Below are 18,042 nucleotides of genomic sequence, written 5' to 3' on the forward strand. Positions count from 1 at the left end.
AGTGGAATCCATTATAACGACATACATCCCAAAGATAATAGGAAAAAGTTTCTTTTCAACTATAGAGTTCATGTTTAGTGCCAAAAATGATTCGACAAATTTCTTAGCATGACTAACATGTACCTTATATAATTAGCGTGTATGCATTCCTAATGAAAATAAAATTATTATTCAAGATAGTATGTCAATAAATGTATATCAAGACAAACTATATATATTTAGTGACAAAAGAATTAAGAAGAAGTAAAATTGTTTAGTATAAATGGATAGGCCCAGCGAGAATTTGATGACCAAGCGAAGCTCGACATGCAAATCAACAATTGCTAAGAGTTCCTTGATTAATTTTGTAAAGAAGGAGCATTCAATAAAGATACTGATTATAACAGGTCCATTGGATCTTTCTATAAGAAAAATGCAGCAACAAAAATTTATTTGTAGAAACAATTTATTTGTTTGGATACCAATGTGACAATATTTTTTGTTTGTTTGATAACATTTTGCAAATAAAAGAAATAACAAAAAAAGCAAAAGTTTTCACAGTATTCATTATTCAAAACGAACTCAAATAAAAATTACAGTATAAAATATATATACTTTCTTCAATATACTAAATTACGTCATATATTTTTAGTTAATGAATTTCACAGTGAAAGCCAAAATGACGAAAATGCGTTTCTTTCACTTCTAGGATGATTGATGATTTCTCCCGGTGGACTAGTAAGAACTCTAGAATGCGGAATGATTTTTTTTTTTGGTACGAGTCGTGCTTGAGACGCTCTAATTACACGCCTAGTTTTATAAACAAGCTATCCATGTAGTCTATTCCATACCCTGCATGTGCGCAGAACATGGTGTCTACGAAATTTATGTCTTATAAACTGGGATACATTGAATCCCCAATTTGGCATAGCAGTACATGAAGCACAATGAGAACTAGGGTAGACAGATAGAAGATCATGTACTCCTTCTTCCCCTCTCTGAATCAGAGAATTAAGTTGGGATAGAGCTGTCCTAAACCGGCAGAAAACTTACCAAGAACAACACAGCCTTATCCATGGCCAGCCACACTCCTCCACGTTTATACAATTCGAGTCGCGAAGTTGGCACGCATCGCCGCCGTCGGACAAAATCGCGAGGCGATCCAACGGCCACGCGAGCACTCCCCGCCAGCGATATTTCCCCTTCTTCCTTCCTTCCTTATCGTCTCCTCCCTCCCTCAAGTCCAAGGTTCTACCGAGGTTTCTCCCCCTCCTCAGCTGCTCCCACCAAACTCCGGCCGCCGGAGCGCAGCCCAACCCCGCGCATGCCGCTCCTCCTCTCCCCCATCTCCACCTGCGCGCCCCCGCCGCGGCCGCGCCTGCGCCGCCTCTCCCCGCCGCCGCCCATGGTGGCCGTGGCGCCCCCGCCTCGCCCCGCCACGCTCCTCTCCATCGGCCCCCCGCCTCTCCCAGCCCCTCCCCCCGCCACCCTCGACTGGCTCGACCTCTTCGCGTTCCTCAGCTCCCCCGCCGCCCCCCACCAGATCCCCCACCCGGAGACGGAGGCGGAGCTGGAGGCGCGGGTGGTGGAGGAACTGGAGCGGGTGGTGGAGCGCGGGCGGGCGAGTCTGGCGGAGCACCGGCGGCTGCGGCAGCGGCAGGTCAAGGCGGAGACGGAGGCCTGGGCGCGCGCCGCCGAGGAGTACCGCGCGCTCGAGCGCGAGATGCTCGACCGCAACCTCGCGCCCTCGCTGCCCTACGTCAAGTCGCTCTTCCTCGGCTGGTTCGAGCCGCTGCGGGACGCCGTCGCCAGGGACCAGGACCTGCAGCGACGCAAGCGGGTCAAGCACGTCTACGCCAAGTACCTGCTACTGCTACCCGCCGACAAGCTCGCCGTCATCGTCATGCACAGGATGATGGGGCTACTCATGTCCAGCAAGGACGGATGCGGCAGCGTCCGCGTCGTGCAGGCTGCGCACTCCATCGGCGAGGCCGTCGAGCGAGAGGTACTTCCTATGCTTAGGGTCAACCTAGACTGCTTTGATACTTCCTTTGAATTCACATATATCTCGTTGACAACAATGTAGGCTTAGTGATGTGTGATCTTAGTGTAATTATCAAGGTAGATGGACTGCGATGTTTTATGCCAGTCTGTACATCTCAATGGCAATAATTTGGCTTGAAATTGCCATGTCAAATCACAAGTTTGGCAATGCATGAATTCAACAAATCGGAGGACCTTATGCATTTGGTGAATGTGTTACGAGTTAGAATTTTTTATCTCCTAATTGTGTGGTGATGTGGTACCTGAATGAACTTATTTGGCCTACTTAATCTATTATTAAGATCCCGTAGTCATAGCGTGTGTTGATCATCAAGTGGACATGACACCGCAATGTTACTCCGTTTGGCGATAGGTTTCTGGCAGTGAATATGATGGTGGATTGCCAGATTGGAAATCATGTCTGTGATGTATAATATGTATGGATAAAGCTTGGGTTACGCATTCATCTTCCTTTAGCTTGAGCCTTAGCTATTCTTCTTGTGCACTAGATTTGTATATGTTTTGAAGGACTGTGGTTTGATCACGTTCCTTTAGCTTGAGCCTCAGCTATTCTTCTTGTGCACTAGATTTGTATATGTTTTGAAGGACTGTGGTTTGATCACGTTCATTAGGATAAACTCAATGCTATTCGTCACTTCTCCACTTCAGTTTTGATTGCGCAATGTTTCCTCTAGGGGGAGTTGATTTCTACGTGCGCTGAATATGCTAGTTTTTGTTCTGCAGTTCAAAGTCCAGGCTTTCTTTCAGAAGACTAGGAAAAAGTCCAGGAGCAAAAATGATCCAGCGTTAGACAAGGAGCAGGCCAAATGCCGGAAACTTGTTAAGAGTTTGGTGAGGAGGCGAAAATTGACTGAAGCGCAGAAGCTTGTGCAACAGGAAATTGAATTGGAGGAATGGGGCACAGAAGCCCAAGTGAAGGTTTGTTACTAGGACGGTGTACCTAAAACTATATATTTTTCTCTCGCATGTTTCGAGAACATGATCCTCCTTTTGTGACTGCAGTTAGGAACTCGCCTGATCGAATTGTTATTGGATTCAGCGTTCGTGCAGTCACCCGCTGACCAAACACCAGACAGTTCTCCCGATTTTCGACCTGCATTTAAGCATGTACTGCGGAAGCCTATTGTAGAAAATGGGTAGGGCCACACACTTCTGTCCACTGTTTTCTTTTGTTGTGTGCTGTGTATTCGCACTGACATGACCTTGTGTCCGTATCATGTGCTTGCTTATATTCGTTCGATGTTCTGACAGTTCTGTTCAAAGCGCAGGAGACTAAAGAAGAAGCACTTCGTGATAGAGTGTGATCCACTTGTGCATGAGGGGTTTGAAAGCACAGTAAGTTTGTTTTGCACTGCTATGCTGTTCTTTTCTTGCTGGATATAGATGCTTGACTTACCAAAAACAAACACTATACAATTCTTTCCCTTTCCCTTTTCTTATTATCTAAATTTTCTCTAGTGTTAAAAGATTGGGTTTTATCATACATTTACTTACAATGCTCTCGTCATTGCAGATTTTTTTATTTCTGTTTGGGGTACTGTTTTTACCTGTTCAATAGAAATGCTTCTCAAGTTTTTGAAAGTTCAATTTTTTTTGCAGGCTAGACATGTGGAGATACCCTATCTTCCTATGTTGGTACCTCCTACAAAATGGAAGGGGTATGCTACAATGCTAGTGGTTCATGCATTTGTCCTTTTCAGTTAGTTATTATGTTGGGTATTCATTATTCAAGTTCATCAAGAATCAAATTAGCTATATACTTCCTCCATTTGGAAATAAGTGTCTCAGATTTGTCTAGATTCGCATTTATCTAGACGCGTTTAGAACTTTAGATACATGTGAATCTAGACAAATCTGTAACACTTATTTCTGAACGGAGGGAGTATGTTTTATGTAGATGACATAAGTAATTGCATCTTTTATCTGGTGATCATTTTCCAACCATTATTGTTTCAGCTATGATAAAGGTGGACACCTTTTTCTGCCTTCATATGTTATGCGGACACATGGTGCGAAGGACCAGAAGGAAGCCATTAAGAGAGTTCCAAGAAAACAGCTGCGAAAAGTATTTGAGGTGTGCTGGCCACCCATATTCGACACAGTCTATGTTTATATTTCTGAACATGTTTATGTTGAGATAGGGCCACATCATCAACTATTTCTACAAGTTCTCTCTTGCTATAATGAGTGTTAGTTTCGTAACAGCATGATTCAAACATTCATCATTCTCTTTATGATTATTTCATTGATGTTTATTTGTCTGTGCTTGCTTATTATTTATTGACTGAAAGCAGTCTGAACTATATAGTATTGTCATGTTGGCAGGCCTTAGATATCCTTGGGAGTACTAAATGGAGGGTGAATAGAAGAGTACATGATGTTGTTGAGACTATTTGGAGTCGTGGCGGGGGGATTGCAGGACTCGTTGATAAGGGAAATGTGAGTCAACTGCACATGGTTAATTAGGCATCGTGAATACTTTGCTCCTTTCAGTCTTTCATAATATGCGCTAGTGGCCACATGTGTTTTTAACTACTTGTTTGTGCTCTATAGATTCCTCTACCTGAACGACCTGAAACAGAGGACCCAGATGAAATCCAGAAGTGGAAGTGGAGTTTAAAGAAAACAAATAAAACTAACCGCGAACTGCATGCTGAGCGATGCGATACAGAACTAAAACTCTCTGTATGTATTATAAAGAGGCGTTCTTCTTACTTCGATACTGTGATCACATTTTCTAATATGTTATGGTATTACTGAAGCTATACATTTCTCCACCTTCCTGACTAGGTTGCTCGTAAAATGAGAGAGGAGGATGGCTTCTATTATCCTCATAATCTGGATTTTCGTGGTCGTGCATACCCTATGCATCCACATCTGAGTCACCTAAGTTCAGATCTATGCCGGGGTGTTCTAGAGTATGCTGAAGGGCGGCCACTCGGAAAATCTGGTTTGCGCTGGTTGAAGATACATTTGGCTAACAAATATGGTGGAGGCATAGAAAAGCTTTCTCATGAGAGCAAACTAGCGTTTGTGGAGAATCAATTGCCTGATATATTTGATTCAGCAGCAAATCCTGTTGATGGGAACCATTGGTGGATTAATGCCGAGGATCCTTTTCAATGTTTAGCTGCATGCATGGATCTTTCTGATGCCTTAAAAAGTTCATCACCTCATCGTGCTGTCTCTCACCTACCCATTCATCAGGTATTGCCTTAGTTGAGAATGAGGCACACCGCACACTTGTGCAGGTTTCAACATTACTTAAATCATCACCCGTATGTAGACAAATATAAGCTCTATATCCTAGTTGTAGGTGCATTCATTAATCGAGGTAAAAGCTTGATATTATGTGTGTCAAGGGCATCAGTCAATGAGTCATGCTTTTGCTAGAGGAAGTGTCAACATATACACAATAAATTTCACTTTGAAAATTCAGTTAATCAAATGGGAGTATTTTTGTTGCTTTTATCTTATTATAAGTCAAATTTGCCTCTTGATCAAATGATATAGCTCCCACAGGCAGCTTTTGTCACTATTACTGCTTTTAGTTTGGAGAGCACACCAACTTATTCTTGTTACTCCCTTTGTTCATTAATGTAAGACTTTTTAGCTTCTTTTGTAAATGCATGTATCTAGACACACTTCGGTGTGTAGGTTCACTCGTTTTGGTATGTATCTAGTCCACTAAAATATCTAAAAGGTATTACATTAGTGAATGGAGGGAGCAGTTTTTAAGTATTTTGTAACTTCTAATCTGGCTGTGCTGGCTTTGGTATAAAGTCTATGCACATGCACAGCTGACAATGTTTATTTTTCTTACGTTTTAGAGGAAGGACATGTTTCTAATCTAAGTTTTGTCTCCTTATGCAGCTGGCAATGTTTATTTTTCTTACGTTTTTTAGGAAGGCTATATTCCAAATCTAAGTTATATGTCCTTGTGAAGCTTGTGTTTTGGGCATTGGGCATAGAGTCCTATTCCTCCCCCGTAAATCCATAAGCACTGAATCTAATAAGAAAAGTTGTAATTATGTTAAGCCTAGATGAGAATGGAACATTGTTTAACTATACGGAACAACGGGAACTTCTCAACATAGTAATTGTATGGTGCTCTAGTATTTAGTTATGGAAGGAATTGATTTGACATATCTGTGCCCAACCAGCATTACTAATTGTTGGTCACATTTTCATCTATCAGGATGGTTCATGCAATGGCTTACAGCACTATGCCGCTCTTGGAAGAGACTACGTAAGTTTTTCTCTATGGTAAAATAGAACTGGTGGTGCTTATATGTAATTCTGTGGTCAAGTGTACAGTCAATATTTTCTATCTCAACATAAATTTCTTACTGCCTGCAATTTATCAGTAACTGACGAGGTCACAAAACATCCTTGTTTGTTTGCATGCTTTTTGCATGAGATTCTGCACTGGAACTATCCATATATGAACACTTGGCACTTGTTTTGTACAGATGGGCGCGGCAGCTGTTAACTTGGTTCCTGGAGCGAAACCTGCAGATATCTACTCAGAAATAGCTGCCAGGTGCCCCACAGTCTAGCCACTGAGCGATGCCCAGTTCTCCTTTTGTGCAATCATTAAATTACGTTAATACATTGTAGCATTTAGTTTGTGTGTCGCCTTAGTAGATTATAATACTTAGCCAGTGTGGCATCTGACAGTTAACTCAGTTCCTAGATTATTGATTTCGCAATGCATTTCTCTAGTGCTGAGTGGCACTCAGGATATAGTTTGATAATGCTTTGGCTTAAACATGACTGAAGGGTACTGGATGTTGTACGAGAGGACTCGATGAAGGATCCTGCTACTGACCCAAATGTTCCATTAGCAAAGGTTTTAGTTGACCAGGTTAGCCTTCTCCCTCCCCCCTCTGCCTAAACTAAAGAAATATATTCTTCGTTATGTACTTTCTTTACAAAACAGTTGAAGATCTGGACATTGGTAGCTTACAGGTGGATAGGAAGCTGGTCAAGCAGACTGTGATGACGTCAGTTTATGGTGTCACATTTATCGGTGCTCGCCAGCAGATTATGAAGAGACTTCAAGAGAAAGGGCACATTACAGATGACAAATTGCTCTATGATGTGTCGTGCTATGCTACCAGGGTAAGTGCTTTACTTGCATCTGACAGACTGGTGTTTATTGTGATTCCGTATTGATTGTGTTGGAGACAAGGACAAGCTGTGACTGTTGAATCTATGATGAAGGTAACTTTGGATGCACTAGGACAAATGTTCCAATCTGCCCGTGGTATAATGGCATGGCTTGGTGACTGTGCAAAGGTATACAATCATATTGTGTGTTGAAACATGATTTTTCCACTGATATAAAAGTTGACAGGCATCCAGTTTTAAATTGTTGCACTACACTTCCATCTATACATTCTCCTTTGGTAGCTGACTTGAGATATCAACAGTTTTTGACTGTGTTTCAATTCCTCATAGATGATTGCTTCAAAAAATCAACCAGTCAGATGGACAAGTGCTGTTGGTCTTCCAGTTGTTCAGCCCTACAAGAAATATAAAAACTATATGGTGAGCTACTTATTATCTGTTGCAATATATGTGCAGATTGTTCTTTTTTGTATATCTATACTAAGCAAGCACTATACCTGGATTCTTGATATGTGTTCGTTGTGCATTTTACTTTGTTTTCTTGAGGGAACATTCTTGCTCATCTGTGTAAATGTCGTGTTGGTTATGCACCTTTTGAAACATCACTGGACTGCCACTTGAACATAATTATTATGTACAGTTATTTTAATTGGTTCTAAATCATATATGTTCCTATTTTTGTATAATCCTTTCGCAACAGTATGTCCAACTTGTGGAAGGGGCATTTATAGGAATGGTTGAGACACATTCAAGTTAAAAAATTTAGTTGCTTCCAGACACTGCTACTATATTTTGCCTTCATTACGATTTTGTAAACTCCATTTGTGTTATCTGTTTCACTATCATGCAGATACGAACTTCCTTGCAATGCCTGGCTTTACGAAAGGAAGGCGATGCAGTGAGTAATACTTTATTCATTGGTTCCTTGCCTATTCTATTATCATGGTTAATTTTTCTGTCGTCAAATTTCAGATTGCAGTCCAACGGCAGAAAGCAGCGTTTCCACCAAATTTTGTGCACTCTCTTGATAGTTCACATATGATGATGACGGCAATTGCTTGTAAAGAGGCGGGTCTTCATTTTGCAGGTATGTTCTCATTTCTGATTCCATTGCTAGCATAAATATTTAGGCAAACCTCCTCCTAGTACTGACCAACTTGTTGTCATTCCAATGGAAGTAAAACAATCTGCATTAATGCATATGATCTACTACACTTTGCTGAAATTAAACTTCATATATATATGTCATGTCCATGTTGACCTTTACCAGCCCTGAATAAAAATGTTATACCTGCTACTGTGGTGTGGGTGTGCATTCAGGCAGCACCTTCTTCTTTGCATTGTTTTACCATTCTGTGCATCGCTGTTGAGACAATGTGTTCTATTCATAAATACTCCCTCCGTTCGAAAATAGACAAAGTAAAGACATTTATTTTAGCACGGAGAGAGTATTAGATAAGAATAAGGTCGATGTAAAACAAAGTTTCTGGTGAATCATGAATGGCAGGTGCTGTTTCTTGGTATTGTGCTAAGATTTACAGAGTACTAGCTAGTCATTCGCTTTAGGTGTTGTGTCATTAGTGCTAAATACTCAGTATTTGCAAAGGGACCACATTCCTAATGCACACTTTTTTACCTATATTATTTATGCCAGAACAAGAATAAGTGTCCTCTTAGGGCCCACAAATGACAAGTTATCTAGAATCTAAGCTTTCTACGAACATATGATATATTTCTAGCGTGAAAGAATCTGATCACGTCATCACGATCTCTTTGATGTATCAAACAACAAATACATAATTCAAATTAAGTTCATTTTGGATGTTGACTTCAAAAGTTTTGTGCTTTCGTTACTTGTTTTGATTATGATGCTTGTCCATAGGCAATTTATGTTGCCTTTCGTCAATGTGCTTTGGCTGTAGGGGTGCACGACTCATTTTGGGTGCATGCATGTGATGTCGATAAAATGAATCAGATCTTGAGAGAGCAATTCGTGGAGCTGTACAGCATGCCAATTCTTGAAAATGTATGCTGCCAGAACTCCTCTATCCAGTGTCTTTAAGCAATACTTTGTTCTTCAACTGTATCATTGATGATCACTTATTCCCTAATGCTCTTTATATTCTCATCTTGAATCCAGTTATTGGAAGAGTTTCAGACGCTATTCCCGACAGTACAGTTTCCTCCCTGTCCGCCACAAGGGAATTTCAATGTGAGAGAAGTTCTTACGTCGACATATTTCTTCAACTAAGCTTACTGGGAGAGTTATGCTTAACATGTCAATGAGCTTGGCGTGGTTGGATAGCTAAATTGCCAGATCACTGTTCACAGCATGGTCTTTGGCATTTAGCTTGGTCCAGCAGAGAGGAGGGCTGTTGGGCCCAGAAGTTGGGTGTTACAAGATCATTGGCATAATAAGCAACTACAGCAGCATGCCATTGCAGCTCAGCCTTGTGACTCACTGGGAACAGAAGAAACAAGTTTTTTGGGAATCAGCAAATCGGCTCGCTGGACTCTTAAGGCTGAGAACCATGACAAATGGTTGCAAGAAGCCTGTGACGTGAACAAGCCTCAAGTAGTTCATGCTGATGAGTTTTGGTTGATGCATGATTTACCAAGATGTGAAGTTCAGTCCAGGCACCGGCTACCATGACACTCCAAGAAGGTAAATTGTAGCATGCCAATTTATCAGCGGCAGAATAGTCATAGTCTTGAGTCTTGCTGAATATGCTGATTATATAGACTGACAGTTTGAACTTAAATTTCATTGTCTATACTTCTTTTGTTCTTTTAGGATTTTTGTAGCCGATGGTTGTATGCGTGCACCATCACCCTGTAACAATAATGTGTAGAATTCTGGTGCCGAACAGAAACGGGAAAAGTGTATATGAGGTCCATAGATGTTTTTGACATGATAAAGAAGAGATATGTTGTCGATAAAGAAATGTACATGTTCACCTTTCATTTCCTTGATGTTGAGAAAAAAAAGCAAGACAGCTGCATCTCCCCACTTGTAATTGGGTGAAGGGCTGACACGACCGAGCCCAGACGCCAGCTGCTGTACTGCTCCCCTCTTGTAATTGGGTAAAGGGCCGACACGACCGGGCCCAGCAGTTTGCCCCCTCAACATCTGGGTTACAAGTTCGCGCCACCGAACTCGGCGAACGCTCTTTCCAAATTTCGCTATATAAATCGGTAGTAACGCTTGTAATGTTCCGAGGTGGGACTATTAATTTTGCTGAACGACCAGCGCCCGAAGGCTTGAGAGAGAGTATTTACCGGGCCTGAACATAAAAGGCTATCCCACAAACTTTCCTTGCAGGCACACGCAATTCATGTCAGTTTTGCAGGGCTGCACGCCATTTCTTCCGTTATTTGCGCCTAGCAGTTAGCACCATAACCCCCTTTTGTTGATTGGAAACCATAAACCCTAGTACCGCGAGAATCAATGGCCACGGCGGCGTGCCGGAGAGCCGTCGTCCGCACTCTCCTCGGCCCACCGATAGCTCCCATCCGCGCGGCCGCAGTGAAGGTGCCGCCGGCATCCACCGGCGATTCGTTCGTAAACCAGCTCGACGCCAACTTCAACAAGCCTGCCGTGAAGCCGCCGCCGGCCAAGACCCGCACGGAGAACAACTCCCCGACTTTCGGCACCTCGGGGGACCCCTGCCTGGACTTCTTCTTCCACGTCGTCCCGGGCACCCCGGCCGCGTCCGTGTCCTCCCTCCTCGCCAAGGCCTGGGCGGCCGAGCCGCTCACCGCGCTCCGCCTCGCCTGCAACCTCCGCGGCGTGCGCGGCACCGGCAAGGCCGACCGTGAAGGCTTCTACGCGGCCGCGCTGTGGATGCACGAGCACCACCCGGCCACGCTCGCCCTCAACGCTGGCCCCATCGCCGACGTCGGCTACCTCAAGGACCTCCCCGAGATCCTCCACCGCATCGTCAACGACGACCGCCGCCTCGGCCGGTTCCACGCGCGCAAGCCGCGCCGGGAGATGTCACCGGACGAGGCCCTGGAGCTCAGGCGGCTCCGCATTGTGGCCGCCATGAGGGCCGTGGAGAGGTACCACGGGGACCCGAGGTACCGCTTCCTGCACGACTGCACGGCCGACCTCTTCGCTGGCATGCTCGCCGAGGACATGCGGAGGCTCGCGGACGGCAAGCTGCCCGAGATCTCGCTCGCCGGGAAATGGTGCCCCTCGCTGAAGAGCCGGTACGACCGCTCGACGCTGCTCTGCGAGGCCATCGCGCGCCGCCTCTTCCCCAAGGGCTCCGCGCCCGAGCTCTCCGAGGACCTGCCGGAGTCGAACTACGCGAGCCGGGCGCGCGCGTGCCTCCGCAAGGCGGCGCTCGTGCCGCTCCGCCGCGCGCTCGAGCTGCCGGAGGTCTTCGTCGCGGCGCGCGCGTGGGGGGAGGTGGTGTACCCGCGCGTCGCCTCCGTCGCCATGAGGAACTACAGGGACCTCTTCCTCGAGCACGACGCCGAGCGCTTCTGCCAGTACCTCGAGAGCGTCAGGGCCGGCAAGGCCAAGATCGCGGCGGGCGCGCTGCTCCCGCACGAGATCCTGGCGTCCGTCGGCACCGACGGCGAGGACGTCGCGGACCTGCAGTGGCAGCGCACGGTGGACGACCTGCTGGCGCTCGGCAAGCTCAACAACTGCCTCGCCGTGTGCGACGTGTCCGGCAGCATGACCGGGCTCCCCATGGACGTCTGCGTCGCGCTCGGCCTCCTCCTCTCCGAGCTCTGCGACGAGCCGTGGCGCCACCGCGTCATCACCTTCAGCCAGTGGCCGCAGCTGCACCATGTCAAGGGGGCGACTCTGTGGGAGAAGACCCAGTTCATCCGCGACATGCATTGGGACATGAACACCGACTTCCAGGCGGTGTTCGACCAGCTCCTGCGTGTGGCGGTCGACGGCAACGTCCCGCCGGAGCGCATGGTGAAGAAGGTGTTTGTGTTCAGCGACATGGAGTTCGACGAGGCGTCTTCGAGGCCGTGGGAGACCGACTACGAGGCGATCACGAGGAAGTACTGGGATGCCGGGTACGGCGGCGCGGTGCCGCAGATTGTCTTCTGGAACCTGCGGGATTCGAGGTCCGTGCCGGTCATGGCGGAGCAGAACGGGGTGGCGCTGGTCAGCGGCTTCTCGAAGAACATGTTGAAGCTGTTCCTCGACGGCGCCGACGCCATGACGCCGAGGGCCGTCATGGAGAAGGCCATTTCAGGGCGGGAGTACGAGAAGCTCGTCGTGTTCGACTGAAGAGTAGGCACTCGTGCCTGAATGTGACTGCTTGCTCTTGTTATTCAATCTTCTGACGAAATTCTTGCCTCAGCGATTCACAGCACCTAGAAGCACTGTCTTCTGAAACTTTGAGCGTCCTGGTTGCTAGCTACTCGAGCTTTCACTAGCTTTTCTTTTCCTTCCTTTCTTGTTCGTTTTTTCTTCGACTTTGTACATCTTATACTCTCCTTCTAATCAATGAAAAGCAGGCCAGGCTGCCTTTTCGTCAAAAATATTTTGTTTAGAGGTCTGTTGAAACGAATACAAATTGTATAGACGGCTATTTTAAACTATGATCTAAATAGAAGTCAAGAAGAAGTCTAGAAGCCAAATCCAAAAGAATTCAAAGACTAGAAATCTAGAAGACAAGAAGCCAAATCCAAAAGAATTCAAAGACTAGACCACACCCGATAACTACCGAAAATAATATCTCGTTGATTTACAAATATTTTCCAAAAAATCCAAAATAATTGGAAGTTTTAGAAAGTACAAATAGTTTGCAAAAGCATGTTCAAAAATTCAAATAGTTAATTTAAGAAATATTCACTAGACATTTCACACGGGTTTCAGAAATTTAATTCATATTAAAATAAATTTCGGAAGCAGTCAACTAAATTTCAAATAAATACAATCGCTCCGGTCATATTTCAGTAATTGCAATCATATATTTTTTTTGTTTTTCATTCATATTTCCATGAATTTTAAAAAGTCAACAAATATGAATTTCAGTAATTTTACTCATATTTCGATGAACTTGTGATATTTCAATGATTCGAATCATACTTGAAGAAAGTTGTGAAACTTGTACTTTTAATTTTTGGAACAATTATTAGCATTTTTTGTGGAAAATATCATGTATGGAGTACTTCCAATGCTGTAATCCAAATAAATCCAAGCAATTAAAATGAAATCATCATATTGATTGAACAAAAGAGATAGACTTAGATGTAAGTGGAGCCTTTGTAATATTACTCTCAAAGTCTAAAAAGACTCACTTGAGAGAAAAAAAAATGTATTGGCTTCATGTTGAATAAGAAATGCATCGCTGCATAAAAAACGGAACCCTCGATAAATTAGCTGGTACTAAACCTTCCGAAGATAAGGATTTTGTTACAGTAGCAAAACCTTCCATAAGAAATGGCACGAACCATAATTCAGTTCACCGCCTCGGCTTGCGCTTCACGCCATCGCCCGCATTATACTACCTGCCCGCAAAATCCGTCTTAATTAACTGCTCAAATCATTCGGTTTCACGATTAAAACCCAACCCAGGGCCAAAACCCTCACCCAAGCCGATCAGTCATGGCGGCGGCAACAGCAGGAGCGGCGTGCCGCAGGGCCGTCTCTTACACCCTCCTCGGCCCGCCGGCCGAGAGCCTCCGCGCGGCTGCGGCGGCGGTGAAGGTGGCTGCGCCCGCAAGCACCGGCGACCAGTTCTTGGACCTGCTGGACGCCAACTTCAACAAGCCGCCGCCGGCTCCCCCGGCGAAGACGCGCACGGAGAACAGCTCCCCGACGTTCGCCACCTCGGGCGACCCCTGCCTGGACTTCTTCTTTCAAGTCGTCCCCGGCACCCCGGCCGATTCCGTGTCGTCTCTCCTCGCTGACGCCTGGGCCAAAGAGCCGACCACGGCGCTCCGCCTCGCCTGCAACCTCCGCGGCGTCGGAGGCACCGGCAAGTCCGACAAGGAGGGATTCTACGCCGCCGCGCTCTGGATGCACAACTGCCATCCGGCCACGCTCGCCCTCAACGCGCGCCCCGTCGCCGAATTTGGATACCTCAAGGACCTCCCCGAGCTCCTCCACCGCATTATTCACGGCGGCGTCTCCACCAGGACCAGAGCCAAAAAGGTCGCCCAGAAAGGTGGGATGGTCGCTGGCTTCCGCTTCCGCAACCGCAACCGCAACCGCAACCCACCACCACCTACACCGCACCGCTGGAAGAAGTCGATCCACCCCGCGAGCACGATGGAGGCGCGCGTCGCCGCGAGCAATAAGCGCGACCAGGAGATGTCCGCCCAGGCCGCCGTCGAGCGCCACAAGAAGCGCGCGGACGCCGCGGCCAGAGCCGTCGAGAGGTACGCCCGGGACCCCAACTACCGCCTCCTGCACGACATGACGGCGGATGTTTTCGCCGACCTCCTCGCTGAGGACATGAAGAAGCTCTCGGAAGGCAACCTCGATCTCTCGCTCGCCTCCAAGTGGTGCCCGTCGGTCGACACCTGCTACGACTACTCCACGCTGCTCTGCGAGGCCATTGCGCGCCGCCTCTTCCCCAAGGGCTCGATGGCCCAGCTCCCGGAGGACTTGCCAGACGAGCACTACACCTACCGCGCGCGCGAACTTCTCCGCAAGGAGGCTTACGTGCCGCTGCGCCACGCCCTCAGGCTCCCCGAGGTCTTCATCTCGGCGCGCGAATGGGGGAAAGTGGTGTACACGCGCGTGGCCTCCATCGCCATGAAGAACTACCAGGACCTCTTCGTCAAGCACGACCACGCTCGCTTCTACCAATACCTTACCGACGTCAAGTCCGGCAAGGTGAAGATTGCGGCGGGCGGCCTGCTGCCGCACGAGATCCTGGCCTCTGCCCAGTTTGACAACGAAGTAGCAGAGCTGCAGTGGCAGCGCACGGTGGATGATCTGCTGGCCTTGGGAGATCTGAAAAACTGCCTCGCCGTGTGCGACGTGTCGGGCAGCATGTGGGGGGAGCCCATGGACGTCTGCGTCGCGCTCGGCCTCCTGCTCTCGGAGCTCTGCGACGAACCGTGGCGCCACCGCGTCATCACCTTCAGCAACCGGCCACAGCTGCACCACATCCAGGGAGAGACCCTCCGGGACAAGTGCCTGTTTATCCAACGTATGGACTGGAACATGAATACCGACTTCCAGGCCGTGTTCGACAAGCTCCTACAAGTAGCGGTCGCCGGCAACCTGCCTCCGGACCGCATGGTGAAGAAGGTGTTTGTGTTCAGCGACATGGAGTTCGACCAGGCGTCCTCGAGGCCGTGGGAGACAGACTACGAGGCGATCATGAGGAAGTACACCGAGGCCGGGTACGGAGAAGCCGTGCCGCAGATTGTCTTCTGGAACCTCCGGGACTCGCGTTCCGTGCCGGTGACAGCGGAGCAGAAGGGGGTGGCGCTGGTCAGCGGCTTCTCCAAGAACATGCTCAAGATATTCCTCGGTGGCGAGGAGGAGGCCATCCCAGAGGAGGAGGAGCAGGAGGCCATCCCAGGCGAGGAGGAGGCTATCCAAGGCAAGAAGGCGGCCATACCAAGCATCCTAACGCCCAGGGACGTCATGGAGAAGGCAATCTCCGGGCCAGAGTACCAGAAGCTCGTCGTGTTCGACTGAAAGAATTTAGGTCAGTCGGGTCGTAGTGTTCGCTTTTTATTTCTCTTCATTATAATTCCTGCCTTCTGAAGAACTTACAGCTATCGAATGAATCCTATCGTCATGGACGAATGTTATGAAAATGGAACAGATTCTCGTGTTTCTATATTTGAGCTTAATTCTTTTATGTGCTCTATGCAGATAGCAAGTTTCAGTTGTTGCTTGGTTCCTGTTCAAATCGTGTTGTGTACCTTTGTGCTCGTGGTATTAACATGTGGAAACCATTACTAATTCGTTGGTATTCTCATTTTTAATTGATTGATTGATAGACGCAGATCGTGTAGACATGTATTGTGATTTGGTCACATTTTTTTTGGATATGCCTGCAAGAAATAAAAACACGATTCATGGTGTAGCTTGATCATATGCGCTGGTAATTTGCAATAATTTAGGTGTCTCTTCTGTTCATCTCCTTTGGATATTGGGGGTTTCATGCTAATTTGGACGATTTAAATCATATCATTGTTTTTCCTATGAAGGTTCTTGGAATCTTGGGTCATAGGATGGGAATTACCAAATTACTATGGTTTCCTATGCGCGGCATTACAGTCTGTAGGAATTAATTTCATCATTAGCTCAAAACCTATTTCCCCACTTTTTTTCCTTTAAGAACTCCAGTGCAGTCACGAGATTTTTGTCTAGTTTTTGTCCCTAATCCTGTAAATTTCATATGTACATTTTCCGTGCATCATTCAACATGTGTTTCTCTGTGTGACCAACAATCCAAAACACTTCTTCTAACATACATGTGCTTTGAAATCATGTAAAACTCCTATGCACGAAGAACGAATCCATGTGTTAAAAAATAATCATTTTGCATATGTGTTTCTGTCATATTCCTACATATTTCCACTATTCTTAGTCTCTGCCCGCAAACCAAAATCCTTGTCGTAAGAGGATATAGTTTAGGGAGGCTGGGGTCTCGTGTAATGGGAGTCCATACTTGGGATTATAATGACATCTTTGCAACTCAGCTGCTGTGAATCAAGATGAATTTTAGATTGGTTTGGTGTTATGATTATATTTGTTGAAATTTTTGTGGCTTTTAAGAACTTACGATTTTTTTGTTTTCATGGCTAGTTACTAGATGAATCAACTACCGTGTTTCTATTTTTGGGTAGAATTATTTAGTTGTGCAGGTTCTTTAGTGAGTTTCAAACTTCCACTCCCACTTTCAAAATATCTTTATCTCTATACTATTAAAAAACTAGGAAGGTGTTCCATCGTCGAACAAATCTCATCCGTCGTCATTCACCCCACTCCTTCTCTTCCTTGGCGACTGCACTCCCCCACCGCAAATCAACCGAGGAATTGTGCCAATCGGTTCTCCAATGACCCACCCTATCGATCCAAGCAGCGACTCCTCTCCTTGTTTTCTTCCCACTTTAGCCCCACTTCGGCGACAACTACGGCACACGCTTCATGACCGCCGCACCTCAGCAAGTCCGCCATCATCTTGAGCTTAACGGGATCGTCAACCTGCTTCTGGAGTGCATGGTGAAGAAGGTGTTCGTTTTCAGCGACATGGAATTCGACCAGGCTTCGTCAAGGCCGTGGGAGACCGACTATGAGGCAATCACAAGGAAGTATTCCGAGGCCAGGTACCGAGACGCGCCGCAGATTGTCTTATGGAATATGCGGTGCTCGCGCTCCACGCTAGTGACAACGGAACAGAAGGAGGTGGCGCTGGTCAGTGGCTTCTCCAAGAATATGCTGAAGATATTCCTCGGCGGCGAGGAGGAGGCCATCCCAGACATCCCGTGCGAAGAGGAGGCTATACCAAACATCCCAACGCCGAGGGACGTCATGGAGAAGGCAATCTCTGGGCCAGAGTACGAGAAGCTAGTCGTGTTCGATTGAAAGTATGGAGTACTTGCAATTCAGAATTTGGTGTGTTGGGTTCGTAGTGTTTGTTTTTGGTTTCTTCATTATATTTCATGCATTATGAAGAACTTTGAATGAAAACTACCGACATGGAAAAATGTCTTGAAAATGGAACAGATTCTCGCGTTTCTCTATTTGAGCTGAAAGTTTTATGTGCTCCAGGCAGTTGGGAAGTTTCAGTTGTTGTTTGATTCCTGTTCAAATCAGAATTGCAAACCGTGTTGTGTGTATATATTATACCTTTGTGCTCGTGGTATTAACATGTCGAAACCAGTAATTCGTTGGTATTCTCATTTTTAAGTGGTTGA

General features: G+C 46.4%; 3 protein-coding genes across 3 annotated transcripts; all 3 read left to right on the plus strand.

The window, feature by feature from the left end:
* Positions 1-1,303: 1,303 nt before the first annotated feature.
* LOC124701320 (DNA-directed RNA polymerase 3B, chloroplastic-like) lies at positions 1,304-10,088 on the plus strand. Its single transcript, XM_047233372.1, has 19 exons — positions 1,304-1,984; positions 2,767-2,961; positions 3,046-3,179; positions 3,312-3,378; positions 3,643-3,701; positions 4,000-4,117; positions 4,369-4,482; positions 4,597-4,728; positions 4,834-5,250; positions 6,242-6,292; positions 6,516-6,586; positions 6,826-6,910; positions 7,015-7,167; positions 7,270-7,344; positions 7,507-7,596; positions 8,027-8,074; positions 8,149-8,263; positions 9,099-9,202; positions 9,317-10,088. Exons 1-19 carry the CDS (start codon positions 1,304-1,306, stop codon positions 9,425-9,427), a joined length of 2,820 nt encoding a protein of 939 aa, XP_047089328.1. The 3' UTR covers positions 9,428-10,088.
* A 536-nt stretch (positions 10,089-10,624) lies between these two features.
* Positions 10,625-12,436, plus strand: LOC124664590. Its single transcript, XM_047202075.1, has one exon. The coding sequence runs from the start codon at positions 10,625-10,627 to the stop codon at positions 12,434-12,436; it is 1,812 nt and encodes a 603-aa protein (XP_047058031.1).
* Positions 12,437-13,759: 1,323 nt separating this feature from the next.
* On the plus strand, positions 13,760-15,811 carry LOC124664601. The gene is made up of 2 exons (XM_047202083.1): positions 13,760-15,650; positions 15,735-15,811. Exons 1-2 carry the CDS (start codon positions 13,760-13,762, stop codon positions 15,809-15,811), a joined length of 1,968 nt encoding a protein of 655 aa, XP_047058039.1.
* Positions 15,812-18,042: the final 2,231 nt, after the last annotated feature.

The sequence above is a fragment of the Lolium rigidum genome, chromosome 1 (genome assembly GCF_022539505.1).
Source record: "Lolium rigidum isolate FL_2022 chromosome 1, APGP_CSIRO_Lrig_0.1, whole genome shotgun sequence".
NCBI classification, from domain to species: Eukaryota; Viridiplantae; Streptophyta; class Magnoliopsida; order Poales; family Poaceae; genus Lolium; species Lolium rigidum.